General features: G+C 41.8%; 1 protein-coding gene across 1 annotated transcript in view; it reads left to right on the forward strand.

Annotated features, from left to right (window-relative positions):
- The first annotated feature begins 1,058 nt into the window (after window positions 1–1,058).
- Window positions 1,059–18,789, forward strand: part of UBTD2 (ubiquitin domain containing 2) — a 60,989-nt gene continuing 43,258 nt past the window's right edge. Inside the window, exon 1 of the mRNA XM_045792112.2 lies at window positions 1,059–1,444. Within this exon, the coding sequence (XP_045648068.1) occupies window positions 1,375–1,444 (70 nt within the window). The 5' untranslated portion in view covers window positions 1,059–1,374. The remainder of the gene's footprint in view (window positions 1,445–18,789) is intronic.

The following is an 18,789-nucleotide window of genomic DNA, read 5'->3' on the forward strand; positions in this document are numbered from 1 at the left end:
AGCTTTATAAAGGCCCAAGCAGGTTGATAAAAATTTTAAGGCATCATAGCCGAGCACAATTCTGAAGGGACCATTAACAATTTGGCTTAGATTAGGATAGCGACCGCCAAGAATGTCGGGCGTGGTCCATGTACCAAATTCCAGTTTAGAGAAAGCAGGGTATTTTATTTTTTTATACTTCATTTTGTTCTAAAGACGATTTAAGATACCTAAAGGGAGGATCTTGAGAAGTAGCATTGTGTCTGAATAATCAATTCCGTGAAGATGAAATGAACCCACGCCCTCAGAACTACGATCAGCGCTTATCTCTACTACACCGAATGCCTCGCCTCTGTAATCTGAGTCCAGCTTGCAACCACAATGACCGCCTCTACGTCTAATAATGGGGCACAGTGATTTGGGGGGGTGTTGGGAGCGGGGCAGACAAGGGTAAGCCCACACTCCGCGTACCAATCCACTGAATTCTATACAAACCTCAAAGGTTCCGGGACCTCAACCTTCAGGCAGGACCCCCTACCCACCTCCGCCAGTTATTTGGGAACCAGCCCCATCCCCGCCTGCTAGGCTTCTTTTACTACTTCTATGCCCCCTCCGACCCGCTTCCACGAGAAGGAGAAAGAGCTGACGCCCGAGGAGGAGCCAGAAACTCGATTTGACCCCTCTCCACTTCTCCTTTCTCACTTTCGTTCCTCCTTTCCTGTTGCCTCTCCCTTCTTCCCTTTCTTTTCTTCTTTCCCCATGCTTCCTCCTCGCCTCCTTTCCCTGCCTCTTCCCCCGGACGGATCCCCGCTTCGCCTCCGCTCCTCCGGCTCAGAGCTCCCCTCCCCTCCCCTCTTCTCCCCACCGCCCTAGCTCTCCGCTCGCGGCCCCATCCTGCAGCCAATCAGCGCGCGGCCTTCCGCGGCCCCGCCCCCGCCGGCCGTTCCGGGCGGGCCCGGCGGAGCCCAGGCCGCGGGTGCGGAGGGCGGCGCCGCGGGGCGGGGGCCGACGGGGCCTGGCGGACGGGCGGCGCCGGTGCGGGGCTCGCCTGGACGCGGGTGTGCGGGGCTGTGAGGGGGCGAGGCGGGCGCTGCGGCCCGCCCGGGATGGGCCAGCCCTGGCCTGGCGGGGCCGAGCCGGAGGCGAGGGCGGCGCGCGGGCCAGGCCTGCCGGGCGGGCGGCCCGGGGGCTGAGGTAGAAGTGGGCGCGGAGGAAGGGGCCGAGCCAAGGCAGTGGGTGGAGCGGCGAGGGGGGCGGAGGCTGGGCCGCGGCGGGCGAGCGGAGCGGCGCGCCTGTCCGGGGCTCGGTGGCGGCGGCGGCGGCGCTTGAGGAGGCAGAGGCGGCGGCGGGCCGGACGAGCGCCCGGAGGTGGCGGACGAGGCGCCGGGGGCCCCCATGGGCGGGTGTGTGGGCGCCCAGCACGACTCCTCGGGCAGCCTCAACGAGAACTCGGAGGGCACCGGAGGTAGGTGAGCGCCAGGGGGCAGCCTCGGCCCCCCATTGTTCCCGGCCAGGCCCGGCCACCTGTCCCGGCCCCTGCGGGCCCGCGGGCCGCGCGGCCGGGGCCCCCGCGCCCCTTTGTCATCCCCTCCTCCACGTCACTCCCCGCGCTCCGCTTCCGGCCGCCCCGCCGGCCGCGGGGTCGCCCCCTGCCCTCCCGGCCCCTGAGGAAAGTCCTTCGCACGCCGGGGATGTAGCCCTCGGCCTTTCGACCCCACCGCTTGGGCTCGGGAAACTCGGGCTAGAAACTGCCTTTCTTAGCCACCTCGCTCCCTCCCCAGCCCGTTTAATTATTCAGGAACAGGATGGCGGCGCTGGGGTTGCAGAAAAGCGAATTGATGGGGGGTTGGGGAGGGGAGCCTAATGCATTCCCTCCGACGGGCCCCGCCACATCTCTCCGCACCCTTCCACGTTCGGCAGAGTTGGCTGGTCTCAGCTTTCCTGAGTTTCAGATGACAGCTGCCCTGGTTGGTTCCAGTTTGGCCATTTAAACCTGCAAGTTTCTGGAGCTTGGCTGGGGAAGTCTCAAGTGGCCACACGCATTATTTTAAGGAGGGGTGGGGAAACAGTCCGCCCGAGGAAAACGTGGCTTCTTGCTACAGCGTGCGGGTGTTGGGCCAGTTTGCTGTCGGAGTGGGCTAGTCAAATTCCTGTCCGCCTTACGTAAAGGAAAATATGTAGGATAAAAGTACAAATACAGGAGTCCGACTTAGCCCAGTAGGATCAGTACTTTAAAAGTTTTCGAACACGGAGCGAACGCACTTCTAATTTGTCGTAAGTAGTTTGCTGAGGAGAGCTTTTTAATTCGATCGGCATTGTAGTGTAGCGCTATAATAATAAAATTAATTCTACCTTTACTTAAATGATCTTTGGCTGAGTCCACTCTATAGCTTGTGTAGAGGGCAGAATGTTTTAGTGGAAGAAGAAACAGCTAGGAATAGCAAAGATGACAGTGTTGGTTTTGTTCCAACCTTCTGTTAGATGTCTCAGAATGTGGGGCATATTTATAAGTTCCTAAACTAAGTCGTTTGGGGATGAGAGGGTTTACAACTTTTTCTTATACTAGCTTTAGACCAGATGCTTGCCCTCTCACTTGAGCTCCATCTGTAAACTGTGTACACCTAACATTTGACTGATGAGTTTCCTGAATTACATGATATTTGCCACGCCACCTCATTAAAATCTGTGGGTTTCCTGTATGATTAAATCCTGGGCAGATAGTCTGAGAGTTCAGTCAAGTGTGTCTTGAAAAAAACTTGTCCATGAAAACGCTATTTAATAGTGCATTTCATGTCATAGCATTATTATTTGGTGGTGCATTAGCAATGAGATCCTCAGTGACAACAAAGCAGAAGAAAAAAGGGCATGATTTTGAAACAGCCCTGGGGTAAGGTCAAATTGGTGGTCACAGTGATTCTTCCTGCAATTGAGGTGACCATTAATGGTACCAAAATATATTAGTATGTGCTATAGGTAGTGTTTAGTTTCAATTACATTTAATTTTTTTGCACTCACTTAAAAATTTTAATAAACATTTTTCTCTTCTTGGTAATGAACTTGAACCAATTTATTTAAGCCTTTTGGTAATATGACTTATGACCAGCCAGGCATTACTAGCATGGGCCTTGAAGTCTTAACTTCTGGTAATTTATTACTAGTGGTGTCTTAGTTAGATAGCCCTAGTATCAGTTTCCTTGAGAACGGAGTTCTCTGGACTTAAAGCTGCACTATACCTTTCCAAAGTAAAGTTTAGAAAAAAGGAACACCAACTGCCAAACCTCTGTTTTCTCCTGAAGAGGAAATAGGGGCCTCATGTAACTGGGATGGAGGAAGGAGCTGTGTGGGATAAAAGGATTATTTCCGGAATTTAATTATGGAAGCCTTTCTTCGTCATTATTGTCATGATAGTTAAGAGTTAATTGTGGTTTGAGGAGCGCCTGGGTGGCTCAGTCGTTAGGCGGCTGCCTTTGGCTCAGGGCTTGATCCCCGTGTTCTGGGATCGAGCCCCATGTCGGGCTCCTCTGCTGGAAGCCTGCTTCTTCCTCTCTCACTCCCCTGCTGTGTTCCCTCTCTCGCTGGCTGTCTCTATCTCTGTCAAATAAATAAATAAAATCTTTAAAAAAAAAAAAAAGGAAAAGAGTTAATTGTGGTTTAAAGGAATTAGCTCAGGTGAGTGTTTCAGGTTAACATATTAAATAGTTTTTGCTTTTTATAGTAGGTTTTTGTTGAGAAGAGAAAAACTATTTTTCCTAAGGGTGTTGGCACAGATCATTTGCTTTTCAAACGTAATGGTTCATAGTTTTAATCAGGACTTTTGGGTTGTGAAAAATTCTTTTATCAACATGAAATAAAGCCTTCTGGTGCCTTTCATGACCGTTTTAATTACATTCACAATGTTGTTGAATGTAATGTTGAATCTCACCATTTTAGATTGATTTGACTCTTGAGGATCAGCTAGACTTAGTAAAAAAATGACTTTTTAAAAAATCTTTTTGGCCATTTAAGATACTGTACTTTCCCTTTCCCTCTGGATTTAAGTCTTTTATGTATGCAAGTTAATTGTGGTACATGAGAAAAACTTCCTTACTTGGTAATTTACTTCTTTGAAGGAATTTGGGAAATTTTTGCAAAAGACCGTAGAATACGGAAATTGCTTAATTCACATTATAAGATTTCTGTTACATGTTATTTTGGAATCATTTGTAATATCTTCCTCTGGCATACTTTGCCTAGAATTGTTTTTGAGTTTCGGCTAGTTTGACCATTTTTTAAATGCCTGATATTCATCAAGACAAGCATATTATATACATTATAAGAGATTATTTAGCAGTTCACTCCAAGCTTCCGTGCTTCTAGAACATTTTTTAGACAGCATATTCTGTATGGTTCTCTGTCTTATTATAATGATATTGTGATGCTGAGGTTGGAACTCGTGACCTCTAGACAAGGCTTTATTTCAGTCCATGGCATTGGTTAAGGAATTAAATCTCATGATTTTTAAAAATAAATATATGGGAAAAAACAGTAAAATGAAATTAGTTGAAGAGAGCCAACCAGCTTCTTTTCTTCTTTTGTTCACCTCTTTAATGAATGTAATGATGTACAAAGTAGGTTCTCACTTTCTGGGTATATCATTTATTCTTACTTTCAGTGATATCCCAAGAGGACTAACCCTTGGTGGTCATAAGTTTCCAGGTTTACAGCAGGATGACTGACTGCTAAGCATTCATTTCTTTATTTCAGAATGCCTTGAGAATGTCATGGAATTCTTTTGGTTATCCATTTATAGCAGCCTTATAGACTACCTACTTGATTAACAGTGGTTTTTGAATAATAACAACTACCATTTATCCAGTATTTATTATGTGACAGGTGTTGTGCTAAGTGATTGTTTTCTCATTTAGTCTTGAACAAACTCTGGGAGGTGGATAATATCTCTATTTTGTGGATAGATTGAAGCAGGGAGAAATTAAATAACTTGCTTAACATCGCATAGCTTACAAATGGCAGTCAGAAACTTGAACTCAGGGCTGTAATAAAAAATGTTTCTCTTTTTTTCTAGTTTCATTTTTTAACTTGTGATAAAATACATATAAAACTTGCCATTTTAACCATTTTTCAGTGCACAGTTCGGTGGCATTAATGACACTCACAGTATGCAACCATCACCACTGTGTATTCCCAAAATTTTTCACCTCTCCAAACAGAAACTCTGGATCCATTAAGCAGTACCGCTGTTCCTCTCTCCCAGCCCCTGTTAACTTCTAAATCTACGTTTTGTCTCTATTAACTTATCAAGTCTAGATATTTCATATAAGTGGAATCATATAATATTTATCCTTTTGTTTGTGGTATATTTCACTTAGCATAATGTCTTCAGGTTAATCCTGTGGTAGCAAGTATCAGTACCTCATTCTTTTTATGGCTGAATAATATTCCATTGTGTGTGTGTGTGTGTGTGTGTGTGTGTGTGTGTATCACATTTTGTTTATCCATTCTTTTATTGATGGACATTTGGGCTGTTCCCAGTTTTTGGTTATTGTAAGTGGCTATGAACTTTGGTGTACAAAGAGCTGTTTGAGCCCCTGTTTTTGATTCTTTTGGTTATAATATACCTAGGAGTGGAATTGCTAGGTTATATGGTTTACCTTTTTGAGGAACTGCCAGTAGCTGCATTCTTTTACATTCCAGCAGCAACATACAAGGGTTTCAGTTTCTCCATATGTTCACCAACACTTGCCTCCCATTTTTAAAATTACAGCCATTGTAGTTGGTATGAAGTGGTATCAAACTGTGGTTTTGGTTTGCATTTCCCTAATGACTAGTAATGTTGAGCATCTTTTAATTAAAGTGCTTCTTGGACATTTGTTTATCTTCTTTGGAGAAATGTCTGTTTAAGTCCTTTGCCTGTTTTTTTATTGGGTTGTTTTGGGGTTTTTTGTTGTTGTGTTGTGGGAGGTCTTTATATATTCTGTATATTAAGCCCTTATCACATGGGTGATTTGAGAAAATATTTTCTCCCATTTTTGGGTTGTCTTTTCACTTTTTTTTTTCTAGGGGGCACCTGGATGGCTCAGTCAGTTAAGTGTCACTCTTTATTTCGGCTTAGGTCATGATCTCAGGGTCATGATCAAGTCCTGCATGGTGCTCTGTGCTGAACACAGAGTCTGCTTGCCCCTCTTCCTCTGTTCCTTCCCCCTGCGCACACGCCCTCCCCCCCCCCATGATGGCCTTTGATACAGAAAAGTTTTTAATTTTAATGAAGTCCAATTTATTTTTTCTTTTACTTCCTGGGCTTCTAGTTTTTGTTTTAAGCATATATTTAATCCTTCACTGTTGGAGAAAGAATAAATATATAACCAATAATTCACAAGTCTAACTTAAATAACAATTTACTTTCTTAACTATGAATAGAAAGCTGTTTTAAGTTTCTTTTTTGTCTTATATGGTGAAAAGGTTGATTAGCAATAAAATGCTTTTTAAAAAGTTGACAAAAGTAATCCATAAACCTACTTCAACTTCTTAATCAAGAGATGATTGTTATATTTTCTGCAGAAGCATTTTACAATCAACAGGCATTGAGTACCCACAATATGCCCAACATTGGGTTGGTTGCTGTTGTTCCAGAAAAGGAATCATGATTTTATTTCTTGAGTATGTCAAAATCCTTTTTTAGGAAAGCGTAATAAAATATGCACACATGAAATAACTATAAAACACTATGCATAAGAGATAAATATACCATAGGATGCCATATACCATAGGGTAAACTGTGCAAGTGCTGAGGGGATAAAAGAAAGTAGGGGTCTGAGCTGCTCAAAGGTATGGTCCCTGGATGAGTAGCTTTGCAGTAACCTGGGAGTATGTTAGAAGTACAGACTCTCAGGCCCCACCCATGACCTAGTAAATCAGAATCTGCATTTTAACAAGCTACTCAAATGATTCTTATGCATATTAAAGTTTGAGAAGCACTGGTACAGGATTGCTTACAGTGGGAAGAGACTAAAGGGAGGAACCCAACAGGAAAAAAACGGCATGAGTTGGTAATTTATTGGATATAGGGATACATAAAAGAAAGTAAAGTACAGACCGTTCCTGACTTATGATGGTTCAACTTACGATTTTTCGATCTTACAATTTTATGATGGTGCAAAGTGATACATATACATTCAGTAGAAACCATACTTCAAGGTTTAAATTTAGATCTTTTCTGTGGCTGGTGATAGGTGGTATGATACTCTCTTGCGATGCTGGGCAGTGGCAGCAAGCTGCAGCTCCTAGTCAGCCACGTGGTCAGGGTGAAGACGGTAAGCAACCAATACACTTACCATGCTGTTTTTAAGTATAGTATTCAATAAATTTTATGATATTTGACACTTCATTATAAAATAGGCTTTATATTAGATGATTTTGCCCAACTGTAGGATAATGTAAGTGTTCTGAGCACATTTAAGATAAGCTAGGCTAAGCTATGATGTTCTGTAGGTTAAATGTAGTTTCTTTTTTTTTTTTTAAGATTTTATTTATGAGGGAGAGAGAGACAGCAAGAGGAGAGGGAGAAACAGACTCCCCGCTGAGCAGTGATCCTGATGTGGGGCTGGATCTCAAGACTCTGGGATCATGACCTGAGCCCAAGGCAGACACTTAACCAACTGAGCCACCCAGGTGCCCCTTAAATGCATTTTCAACTTAGGATTCATAGTTTTCAATTTATGATGGGTTTATTGGAATGTAACCCCATTGTAAGTCGAGGAAGATCTATAATCCCGTATATATGAATCTGGGTAACCAGGAATATTGGGGTGGCTTGGCAGGTTTTGGGGAATAAAGAGCTATCTGGAGCAAGCTGTAGTTTGCCTTTCAGTATCTTAAGGTTTAGCTGACAGAATTTTTTTTTTTTTAATTTTCAAAGGTCTTTTTTTTTTTTTTTTTAAGATTTTATTTATTTATTTGACAGAGATAGAGACAGCCAGCGAGAGAGGGAACACAAGCAGGGGAGTGGGAGAGGAAGAAGCAGGCTCCCAGCGGAGGACCCTGATGTGGGACTCGATCCCATAACGCCGGGATCACGCCCTGAGCCGAAGGCAGACGCTTAACCACTGTGCCACCCAGGTGCCCCCTAGCTGACAGAATTTTTAAGTTGGGACATCATGTAGGATGGTTCAGAAGTTTAGGTGTGGAATTCCTAGATGTTCAGGTTATGAATGTGGATTTTGGAGTCAGCTGGAGAAGGTGAAGGTGTAAAAATAAATGACTGCTATAAGTAAGTGAAAAGGGGAGGAAAGTGCTAAGAATTGAGTCATCAAAATTTCACAGAGGGGCACCTGGGTGGCTTAGTCGTTAAGTGTCTGCCTTCAGCTCAGGGCATGATCCCGGCGTTCTGGGATCAAGCCCCACATCAGGCTCCTCCGCTGAGAGCCTGCTTCTTCCTCTCCCACTCTCTCTGCTTGTGTTCCCTCTCTTGCTGGCTGTCTCTCTCTATGTCAAATAAATAAATAAAATCTTAAAAAAAAATTTCACAGAAGATGGAGAAATGAGGTGATTACCTCTAATCAGGTCCTGACCATAGTAGGTACTTAGTATACTGAATTTTGTTGAATTATTGGGAAACATAGGATATAAGGTCTGCCTGTGAAACTTATAGCTCTGATTGTATTTGAACAGACATTCTTGTAATTTCAGAAAATAATTTTGTTTGGGGGCGCCTGGGTGGCTCAGTCGTTAAGCGTCTGCCTTCGGCTCAGGGCGTGATCCCAGAGTTCTGGGATCGAGCCCCACATCGGGCTCCTCTGCTAGGAGCCTGCTTCTTCCTCTCCTACTCCCCCTGCTTGTGTTCCCTCTCTCACTGGCTGTCTCTCTGTCAAATAAATAAATAAAATCTTTAAAAAAAAAATAATTTTGTTTGTTAACCTCTCATTTTAGTGTGGTATTTGGAGAAATTCTGCCTGTAGTTTGTTACTCACATCCAAACTCAAGATAGACTTCTTGAGCATTCAACCCCAGAATACGCCAGTAGCTCTTTTGAGGTTAGTGTATGTTAGAACAGACACATTTCTCTGTAAAACCTTGTTTTCCTTCTTCACCAAGAATATCGTTATCTCTTCCTTATGTTTTTTCAGTGTCCCATATATTCTGCACATCATCTAACTAGGTTGTTTACTGAATTTTCTTATGCTTCTACTCTTAGGGCTGGGTCTGTAATTAAAAATGAAGCAGAATTGAGCATGAGGAGGATTGAAGTTTTAGCCTGTGCTTATCCCCTTTTTTTCTTTTTTTTAAGATTTGTTTATTTACTTATTTATTTGACAGAGAGACAGCCAGTGAGAGAGGGAACACAAGCAGGGGGAGTGGGAGAGGAAGAAGCAGGCTCCCAGCAGAGCAGGGAGCCTGATGCGGGGCTCGATCCCAGGACCCTGGGATCATGCCCTGAGCTGAAGGCAGATGCTTAACAACTGAGCCACCCGGGCGCCCCTGTCTGTACTTATCCCGGATGTGACAGTGGAAGTAAAAAGTTTTTGTATTTTCTGCGTTGGTAGTTCTGAGGCTTTATAAGCAGGATGCATAAAATTTTATACCAATCGGAGAAAGACGTATGTGAAATAGGAGGCATTTACTTTTTTTTTTTTAAGATTTATTTTGGGGGGGTGCAGAGGGCGAAGGAGAGAGAGACTCTCCAGCAGACTCCCCACTGAGCAAGGATCCCGATGCAGGGCTCAATCCCATGACCCTGAGATTGTGACCTGAGCTGAAATCAAAAGTCTGACGCTTAACCAACTGAACCACCCAGGCACCCCAGGAGGCATTTACTTGATGTAAAGTAGAGGGTGGTTGATTTTACCAGGAGGAGATTGTTGTGGGGAGAGACCGAAAGGAAAATAAGGCAGCAAGAAGGTATAGGTTGGAAATCCAGTGGAACTCTGATTAGGTAGGTTTGGTAGGTTATGAGAATTGAATTTAGGTCAGGGATGCTACAGTTGAAAAATACTGAGATATGGAGAATCCTTTTTGGGAAGAGATTTAAGGACTCGAGTTTATATTAAAAATTGATATGGGATGTTGTAGCCCCTACTTAATAAGCTGCCTTCTGTTGGGCTAGTCCCCTTTTGTTTTCAGTTTTCTAGCAAATAAAAGGTTGGTATTTCTCCCCAGTCAAGATTATCTTGGAATTTATGTTGGAATGGCATTTTTAAAGATTCTTGCTATGGATATTAAGTGGGCTGTTTTTTTCATCTCTGACTTTATTTAGGAATCATTTGCTAGTACTGTATACTATGAATAGAATCTTTAAGCCATTAGAAATGATGAGGATGTTCATTCTTCTGATTTTTTGATAGCCCTAGTCTATAACACCTCTCTTATGGAAAAATTTATAGGATGGATTTTATTTTTAAATTTATCTGATTTTTTACTGTAAGTGCAAAGCTTTGGCAGCATGTTGCTAGTAGTACTATACCCGGGTGAGTCTTCTGATAAGAATGATTACTGACTGTTAATCACTTGTAATAAGGAACTTTTGCCATTATATTAATAAATCAGTTATCTCTCTTGTGGTTTTTGACCAAAACACATTCTTCTCTTGTTGCAAGAAAGCGTTAGGTTGACTTCGTTAAGAACACGATCATATTAATTGGGCATCATGATCAATTTGCTGATTTAGTGATTCTCTCATTTTTCCTTACTGCAGACCACCTGAATGGTTTATCTTCATTTGGTGGACCATTGCATCTGATTCTTCCCGCCGCCCCTCACCATCCCTACCCAGCTTTCTGCTTCTGCTTATCGGGCATACTAGGCTACCAGCAAGCTCCTCATGATTCTCTGGTAGTTCAAGGACCATAGGTTGAGACTTTACTGACGCGTATGTACTTACAAGATGCATGTGTGTTGGCCAAGAACAATCAGCATGTTTTCACCTTGCATCAGCTACTTTGACTTGCAGTCAGCAAGAATCAAGTTTGTTTTTGAATATATTCCATATATTGAGCTGAGAGGTTAAATATTGCTGAGTATACATTGGGTGTTATAATGCCATTTTTTGCATGTTTGCAATAAAACTTTTAGGCATTTCCATTATAGCTCTGTTTTCGGAAGTGGAATTTCTGTTGAAGTTAGATGTCTAAAGAAAAAAAATCTTAATGTGTCAAAGTCATTTTAAGTGAATTTTACTTGAGCATGAGTGAGGTCTTGATACACACTTGTCCAAGATTTGGCTAAATAATGAGTTAGTGACTTTTGGACTTTTCTGATTAAGTCCTCACAGGAAACCCTTCAGATAATTTTTTTGCATTTACTGTAATTGGCTCCTAGGTATAAACAAAAGCAGACCTATTTGCATCAGTTCAGATAGTTCCATGCTTTGGACTATGTGACAAGAGTATCAAAGGGGTAGAGTAATAGATAACCCAGATCACTCAGTTTTGCTTTATGATAAACTATCACTTTTAACTCAGGGCGAACACTATTTTTTAGGTAAGTTGACGATCCTTTCTGAAACTTTTAAAAATAATCAGCCTCCATTATTTCTAACTGCCAGCACTTGAGGCTAACCATAAATAGAGATATAAATAAGGCCTGCTCTGTGATATCAAGTAGCTTATGGTCTAATGGAGGAACCGTGTATTTAATTAGGAAGAGTTTTAAAAGCCTCTATAGCAGTGAAAAAAGGATTATAGAAGGGCAGAGAGCAGTGGGGAGCAGGGTCAGAATACTTCACTGAAGAGGTGGTATAAGTAGTTGGTCTTGAAAGCAGAGTAGCGGAGGAAAAGCAGATGGTCATCCTGTATGCAGAGGAAATTGCTTGTGTAGAAATACGAAAGGGGCGCCTGGGTGGCACAGCGGTTAATCGCCTGCCTTTGGCTCAGGGCGTGATCCCGGCGTTATGGGATCGAGCCCCACATCAGGCTCTTCCCCTATGAGCCTGCTTCTTCCTCTCCCGCTCCCCCTGCTTGTGTTCCCTCTCTCGCTGGCTGTTTCTATCTCTGTCAAATAAATAAATAAAATCTTAAAAAAAAAAAAAAAAGAAATACGAAAAAACGTGGCATTTTGGGGGACTGGCAAGAAGTTTGTGGAGGGGATAGGTGCAATGTGAAGTTAATTAAGTTATGTTGTCAGATTTTTAGAAGGCATAATTGCCACAATGAATAGACCAAGTTAAGAGACAGTATTTAGGGGGCGCCTGGGTAGCGCAGTCGTTAAAGCGTCTGCCTTCGGCTCAGGGCGTGATCCTGGCGTTCTGGGATCGAGTCCCACATCAGGCTCCTCCGCTATGAGCCTGCTTCTTCCTCTCCCACTCCCCCTGCTGTGTTCCCTCTCTCGCTGGCTGTCTCTCTGTCACATAAATAAATAAAATCTTTAAAAAAAAAAAAAAAAAAGAGACAGTATTTAGGTGATACTATTTAAGTGGGTTTGTGTGTGTGTGTGTGTGCATGTAACAAAGTCTTTCCCATTTAATGCTGCATTCTGAGATTATTTTATACAAAATTCTGATGTACACTAAGTTGTTACAATCTTTAGCAGGTTTTAATTCTTTTGTAATTTTTAATCATACTGTCACATATTAAGCGTAAGAAATGTGTTTAACTTTTTTACGTGCACAAGGGGCGCCTGCTGGCTCAGTCAGAAGAGCATGCAGCTCTTGATCTTGGGATCATGAGTTTGAGCCCCACGTTGGATATAAAGATTACTTGAAAACACACACACACACACACACACACACCTTTTTTACTGCACGTGTATGTATTTGTTTGTCCCAGATCAGTTTTTGTCTCTTGGGTCCTAGTTTTCTGGCACATGGAAAGAGTTTGTGCTAAGATTCTGCAGACCTGCCTGAGTTTTAATCTCTTAAGAATAGGCCTGCATTAGCTGTGGTACTTTGGGCTCAGTTTCTTACATGGTTGAAAGAAGAAAATGGATTAGATCATTGTCAAGATTGTATTGAATTCTTTTTTTTATTTTTTTTTTTAAAGATTTTATTTATTTATTCGACAGAGATAGAGACAGCCAGCGAGAGAGGGAACACAAGCCGGGGGAGTGGGAGAGGAAGAAGCAGGCTCATAGCAGAGGAGCCTGATGTGGGGCTCGATCCCGTAACGCCGGGATCACGCCCTGAGCCGAAGGCAGGCGCTTAACTGCTGTGCCACCCAGGCGCCCCTGAATTCTTTTTTTTAAACATTTTTAATGACAATTTTCAATCATACTGAAGAATTGAAAGACTCTAATATAACAAACATTTGAATACCCATCAATTGTGTGTGTACATGTGTATAAATATTTGCTTAACTGAGAGTACAGACATTCTAACACTTCAGCATGCAAATACCATTATCACTCCTAAGGTCTAGTCCATAATCAGAATCTATCAACTTCCCAAAAAATGTCTTTTATAGCTATTTTTTTAAAATTTTATTTATTTGAGAGAGCATGAGCAGGGAGAGGGAGAAGCAGGCTCCCCACTGAGCAGAGAGCCTGATGCCGGGCTTGATCCCAGGATCCTGAGATCATGACATGAACTGAAGGCAGATGCTTAACCGACTGAGCCACCCATGCACCCCTTTTATAACAATTTTTTTCAAATCAGAATCTATTCAGCATTTAGACATCACATTTTTTGTCTCTAATCTTTTTAAATCTTGAATAGCTCCTCCCCTTTTCTTCCTTATAACATTGATTTTTTTGAAGAGTATTATAGAGGGACGCCTGGGTGGCTCAGTAAATTAAGTATCTGCCTTCAGCTCGGGTCGTGATCCCAGGATACTGGAATCGAGCCCCGAGTTGGGCTCCCTGCTCATCGGGGAGCCTGCTTCTCCCTTTGCCTGCTGTCCCCCCTGCTTGTGCTTGCGTTCTCTCTTTCTCTGACAAATAAGTAAAATCTTAAAAAAAAAAAAAAAAAGTATTGTAGAATGTACCACATTCTGGATTTGTCTGATTGTTTCCCTGTGGTGTCATTTAGTGTATTCTTCTAGCCTCTGTATTTTCTTTAAACTCATAATTAGGTAGATGTCTTACTAACAGAATGTGATTCTTTATTTCCTATGCAATACAGGATCCAAAATCCAAACTTTTCCCAGTTCTTTTCTGCTAATTTCCAATACTGGAGTAATCTTTCATTACTGAATAAATCTGAACCTTTTTTTCATTTTCCCAACCAGAAATAATCCTGCCATCCTCTGAACTTCCACAGTACTATTCTTACAGTACTTATAACCCTTCTGTTTTTGTTTTTTGTCTCCCTATCCCCCCGCCCCGGTCATTTTTCCTCTAACCTTATTGGGGAATACCTGACAAATATAATTTTATATATTTATTTATTTCTCTCCTCTATTTATTTGTTTGAATTTAAATTCAGTTAATATATAGTGTATTATTAGTTTCAGAAGTAGAGTTCAGTGAGTCATCCGTTGTATATAACACCCGGTGTTCATTACGTCATGTGCCTTCCTTAATGCCCATCATCCAGTTACCCATCCCTCCACCCCCTTCCCTCCAGCAACCCTTAGTTTGTTCCCTATGATTAAAGGCCTCTTGGGGTGCCTGGGTGGCTCAGATGGTTAAGCCTCTGCCTTTGGCTCAGGTGGTGGTCTATAGGTCCTGGGGTTGAGCCCCACGTCAGGGTCCCGGCTCGGCGAGGAGTCTGCTTCTCCCTCTGCATCTCCCCCCACTCATGCTGTCTCTCTCTCTCTCTCAAATGAATAAATAAAATCTTAAAAAAAAAAGAGTCTCTTATGGTTTGTCTCCATCTCTGATTTTGTCTTGTTTTATTTTTCCCTCCCTTTGTCTATGCTACCCTGTTTTGTTTCTTAAATCCCACATATGAGTGAAATCATATCATTGTCTTTCTCTGATTGACTTATTTCACTTAGCAAAATACCCTCTAGTTCCATCCATGTTGTTGCAGAAGGCAAGATTTCATTTTTTGATGGCTAAGTAATATTCCATTGTGTGTGTGTGTGTGTGTGTGTGTGTGTGTGTGTGTGTGTGTGTCACTACTTTATCCATTCATCCATTGATGGACATCTGGGCTCTTTCCATAGTTTGGCTATTGTGGATATTGCTGTTATGAACATTGGGGTGTAGGTGCCCCTTTGGATTACTACATTTTTATCTTTGGGGTAAATACCTAGTAGTGCAATTGCTGGGTCATAGGTTAGCTCTATGTTTTAGCTTTTTGAGGAACCTCATTCCAGAGTGTCTATACCAGGTTGCATTCCCACCAGCAGTGTAAGAGGGTTCCCCTTTCTCCACATCCTTGCCAACATCTGTCATTTCTGACTTGTTAATTTTAGCCATTCTGACTGGTGTGAGGTGGTATCTCATTGTGGTTTTTGATTTGTATTCCCTGATGCTGCGTGATGTGGAGCATTTTTTCATGTGTCGGCCATTTGTATGTCTTTGGAGAAATGTCTCTTCATGTCTTCTGCCCATTTCTTGATTGGATTATTTGTTCTTTGGGTGTTGAGTTTGATAAGTTCTTTATAGATTTTGGATATTAGCCCTTTATTTGATAGGACATTTGTAAATATCTTCTCCCATTCTGTAAGTTGTCTTTTGGTTTTGTTGACTGTTTCCTTTCATGTAGAAAAGCTTTGTATCTTTATCAAGTCCCAGTAGTTCATTTTTGCCTTTGTTTCCCTTGCCTTTGGAGACGTCTTGCCAGAAGTTGTTGTGGCCGAGGTCAAAGAAATTGCTGCCTATGTTCCCCTCTAGGATTTTGATGGATTCTTGTCTCACATTTAGGTCTTTCATCCATTTTGAGTATGGTGTAAGAAAATTTCATTCTTCTGCGTGAGGCTGTCCGATTTTCCCAACACCATTTGTTGAAGAGACTGTCTTTTTTCCATTTGATATTCTTTCCTGCTTTGTCGAAGATGAGTTGACCGTAGAGTTGAGGGTCCATTTCTGGGATCTCTATAATTGTATGTACTTAAACTGTTCAGTGTTATGATATGATGTACGTATACATTATGGAACTATTGCGAAGATCAAGATAGGTAACTGACACATCCATTACCTCACATAGTTAACTTTGTGGGGAGGGGGTTAAGAAAGCTTAAGATCTACTCTCAGCAATGTTCGTGTCTACGATACCCTATTATTAACTATAGTCACCATGCTGTACATTATTAGATCTTCTGAGCTTATTCTTCTTACAACTGAAGGTTTGTATCCTTTGTACATGGTACAAATCTTCTATCATGGTAATTTTTCAGCATAACTTATCTTCTTGGAATGTAAGCTACATTGGACCTGATACAGACTTCATAATACTCGAGGTTTCGTAATACTTTAGGCTCAATTAACAATTGTGTGAAATACATCTTTGGGTTTGTAGAAAGTGAAGTTCCCCTAATAGAAGCCTTAATTCTAGAACAAAAGCTTTGTTAAATAGGACCATATAGTGTAATGAAAATTCTGGTTCCACCTCTGTCTCTCTATATCTATGACCATAAGTAAGTCACTTGACTTCCCCATTTCTTAGTTTTTTCTCATCTGTAAAATGAGCTTGTTGGATGAGGTCAGTATACTCAAACTTTTTTAACAGTTGAATCCTTTTTTAGGTATACCTTACATCAAACACTAATGTGTCAGCCTCAGCATTTCATTTTCTTTTATTTTGATTGTACAGTGACTAAAAAATAAAAGTAAATTATTTGGAGTCTTATAAAGTTCTACAGGAGATTTTTTTGAAGTTCGAATAACTATCAACTGTACTCAAAAACACTAAATTATGTCGTACAGTATTACGACAACGTTATATTTTTGCTGAGCATTGTTGAGTTACTTTTTGTAATGAGAGAATATACTGAGCAGGTGCACCTGAGCTTGCTGTGACATTTAATGGAGCGAGACATGCATGGTACTCTATTAGTGTGTTCACTGGTACAGTGTTACATGAGTGGACGTGTATGTGCCTGTATTAACAAAAGGCGCTGTGCAGAGCTCTGGTTTTCCCAATCAGTGACACATTTCAGGATGTTCCCTAAGTTTCATATGTGCATAGAGATGGTAAGAGAAGCTTCATTCTAGTGTCTGCATGATCGATTTCATGATGAACATGTTTCATGATGGCTTGTATGTTTGAAATTTAACATTGGATGTGTGGGTACTTATTATTATGGTTCGTAAAAATAACAAATAGGGCCATCTGGGGAGTTCAGTTGGTTAAAGCATCTCATTCTTGGTTTCATGATCTCAGGGTCAGGATTGAGCCCTGTGTGAGCCCCATGGCAGGCTCCCTACTCAGTGGGGAGTCTGTTTCTTCTTCTCCCTTCGCCCCTCCCCCTATGCATGCTAGCTGGCTCTCTCTCTCGCTCTCTCTGAAAAAAAACTTTTTTTTTCAGAGAGAGCGAGAGAGAGAGCACTAGAGAGAGCACCGAGGGGTGAGGGTGGAGGAGCAGAGGGAGAAGCAGACTCCCTGCTGAGCAGGGAGCTCTATGTGGGGCTCAATCCCAGGACCCTGAAATCAAGACCCGAGCAGAAGGCAGATGCTTAACTGACTGAGCCACCCAGGTGTCCCATAAATAAATAAAATCTTTCAAATGTATATGTATATATATGTATATGTATATATATATATATACTAACATATAATTTGAATTATGTTTGTAGAACTCTGAAGCAGCAGGTATTTTGTTCCTTTGAGTTCTTTGGAACCAGTTTTTAAAATTAGGTGACTAGATCCTAGGAAAAATCTTTACTTTAGCACATAATTTCAATCAGTTTTTCTCTGCTGTCAGGATAGGAATACTGTTGCAGGCATTGTATTAGATATTTGAAGTTTCAAACAAGTACTGAAAAAATAGTACTATATTAATTAAGAAGCTTACACAAGTAAAATGCTACCCAAATTAATTTTAATGCTAAGAAAACTTGAAAAGCAAACAAAAGAAAGGTAAAACATTAAAAATAGTGAAGGTAGGGGTGCCTGGCGGGCTAAGTCAGTAGAACATGTGACACTTGATCTTGGGGTCATGAGTTCGAGCCCCATGTTGGGCGTAGAGCTTACTTAAAAAATAGTGAAAGGAATCAATAAGGTGGTGACTGTTTAGGCTGTATCACTAATTGTAGTCTGGTATAGATCTGGAGGTTTGTTTACTCCCCGTATTTGATTTGTCTTCGCCAGGAAAGAAAAGGGTAGGGACAAGCCCTCAGGTGGTCTTTCTGTTCCGGAGCAACTTCTGGCTTCGTAATGCACTCTGTAAGTGAATTTGTTTCATTATTTAAGATGTGAACTTTACCTCTCAGCCCCTTTGAAGCTGGAAATGCACCTTGGCACTGTTAGCCTACTCTTCCCCTACCTCTGACACAGCTTCACTTTTCTCCTTTCTCTCTTGGGCATGAAATATTTCAACTCTTTGCCTACAGTTAGGGCACGCTTGTGTTATGTTTAAACTTTGGAAGGTCAGACAGGAAGTGCTTAACAGAAGAGGGGTTGACAAATGAGATCTTGTGTTTGAAAGACTTGACTGTGGATTATGAAGGAAGAACCAGAGTCAGATGAGATGCTAGTAGGTGAGGTCTGGTGTCTGTCATATTTGTAGTCTGACTTTTCTGGACTAGACTGAGATGAAACATAAAAGGAATGTTAATGGAAGATCTTTGCATCTAGTGAGCAGAGCTTGGCTTCTTTCCTTTTCATGGCCTTTGACCTATTTACTTGGAATGTAAATATTTGCTCTGATGTGCTTTTTTAATTATAGTTCTTAAAAATACTGTGACCCCTCCCCCTGTTTTTTAAAAATTGCTTTTAGAAATATTTATTTACTTGTTTATTTCCTGTCTTACCTCACAACATTGTGAGCTCTGTGAAGTCAG

This window comes from Ursus americanus, chromosome 15 (genome assembly GCF_024610735.1).
Source record: "Ursus americanus isolate L20-20 chromosome 15, mUrsAme1.1.p, whole genome shotgun sequence".
NCBI classification, from domain to species: Eukaryota; Metazoa; Chordata; class Mammalia; order Carnivora; family Ursidae; genus Ursus; species Ursus americanus.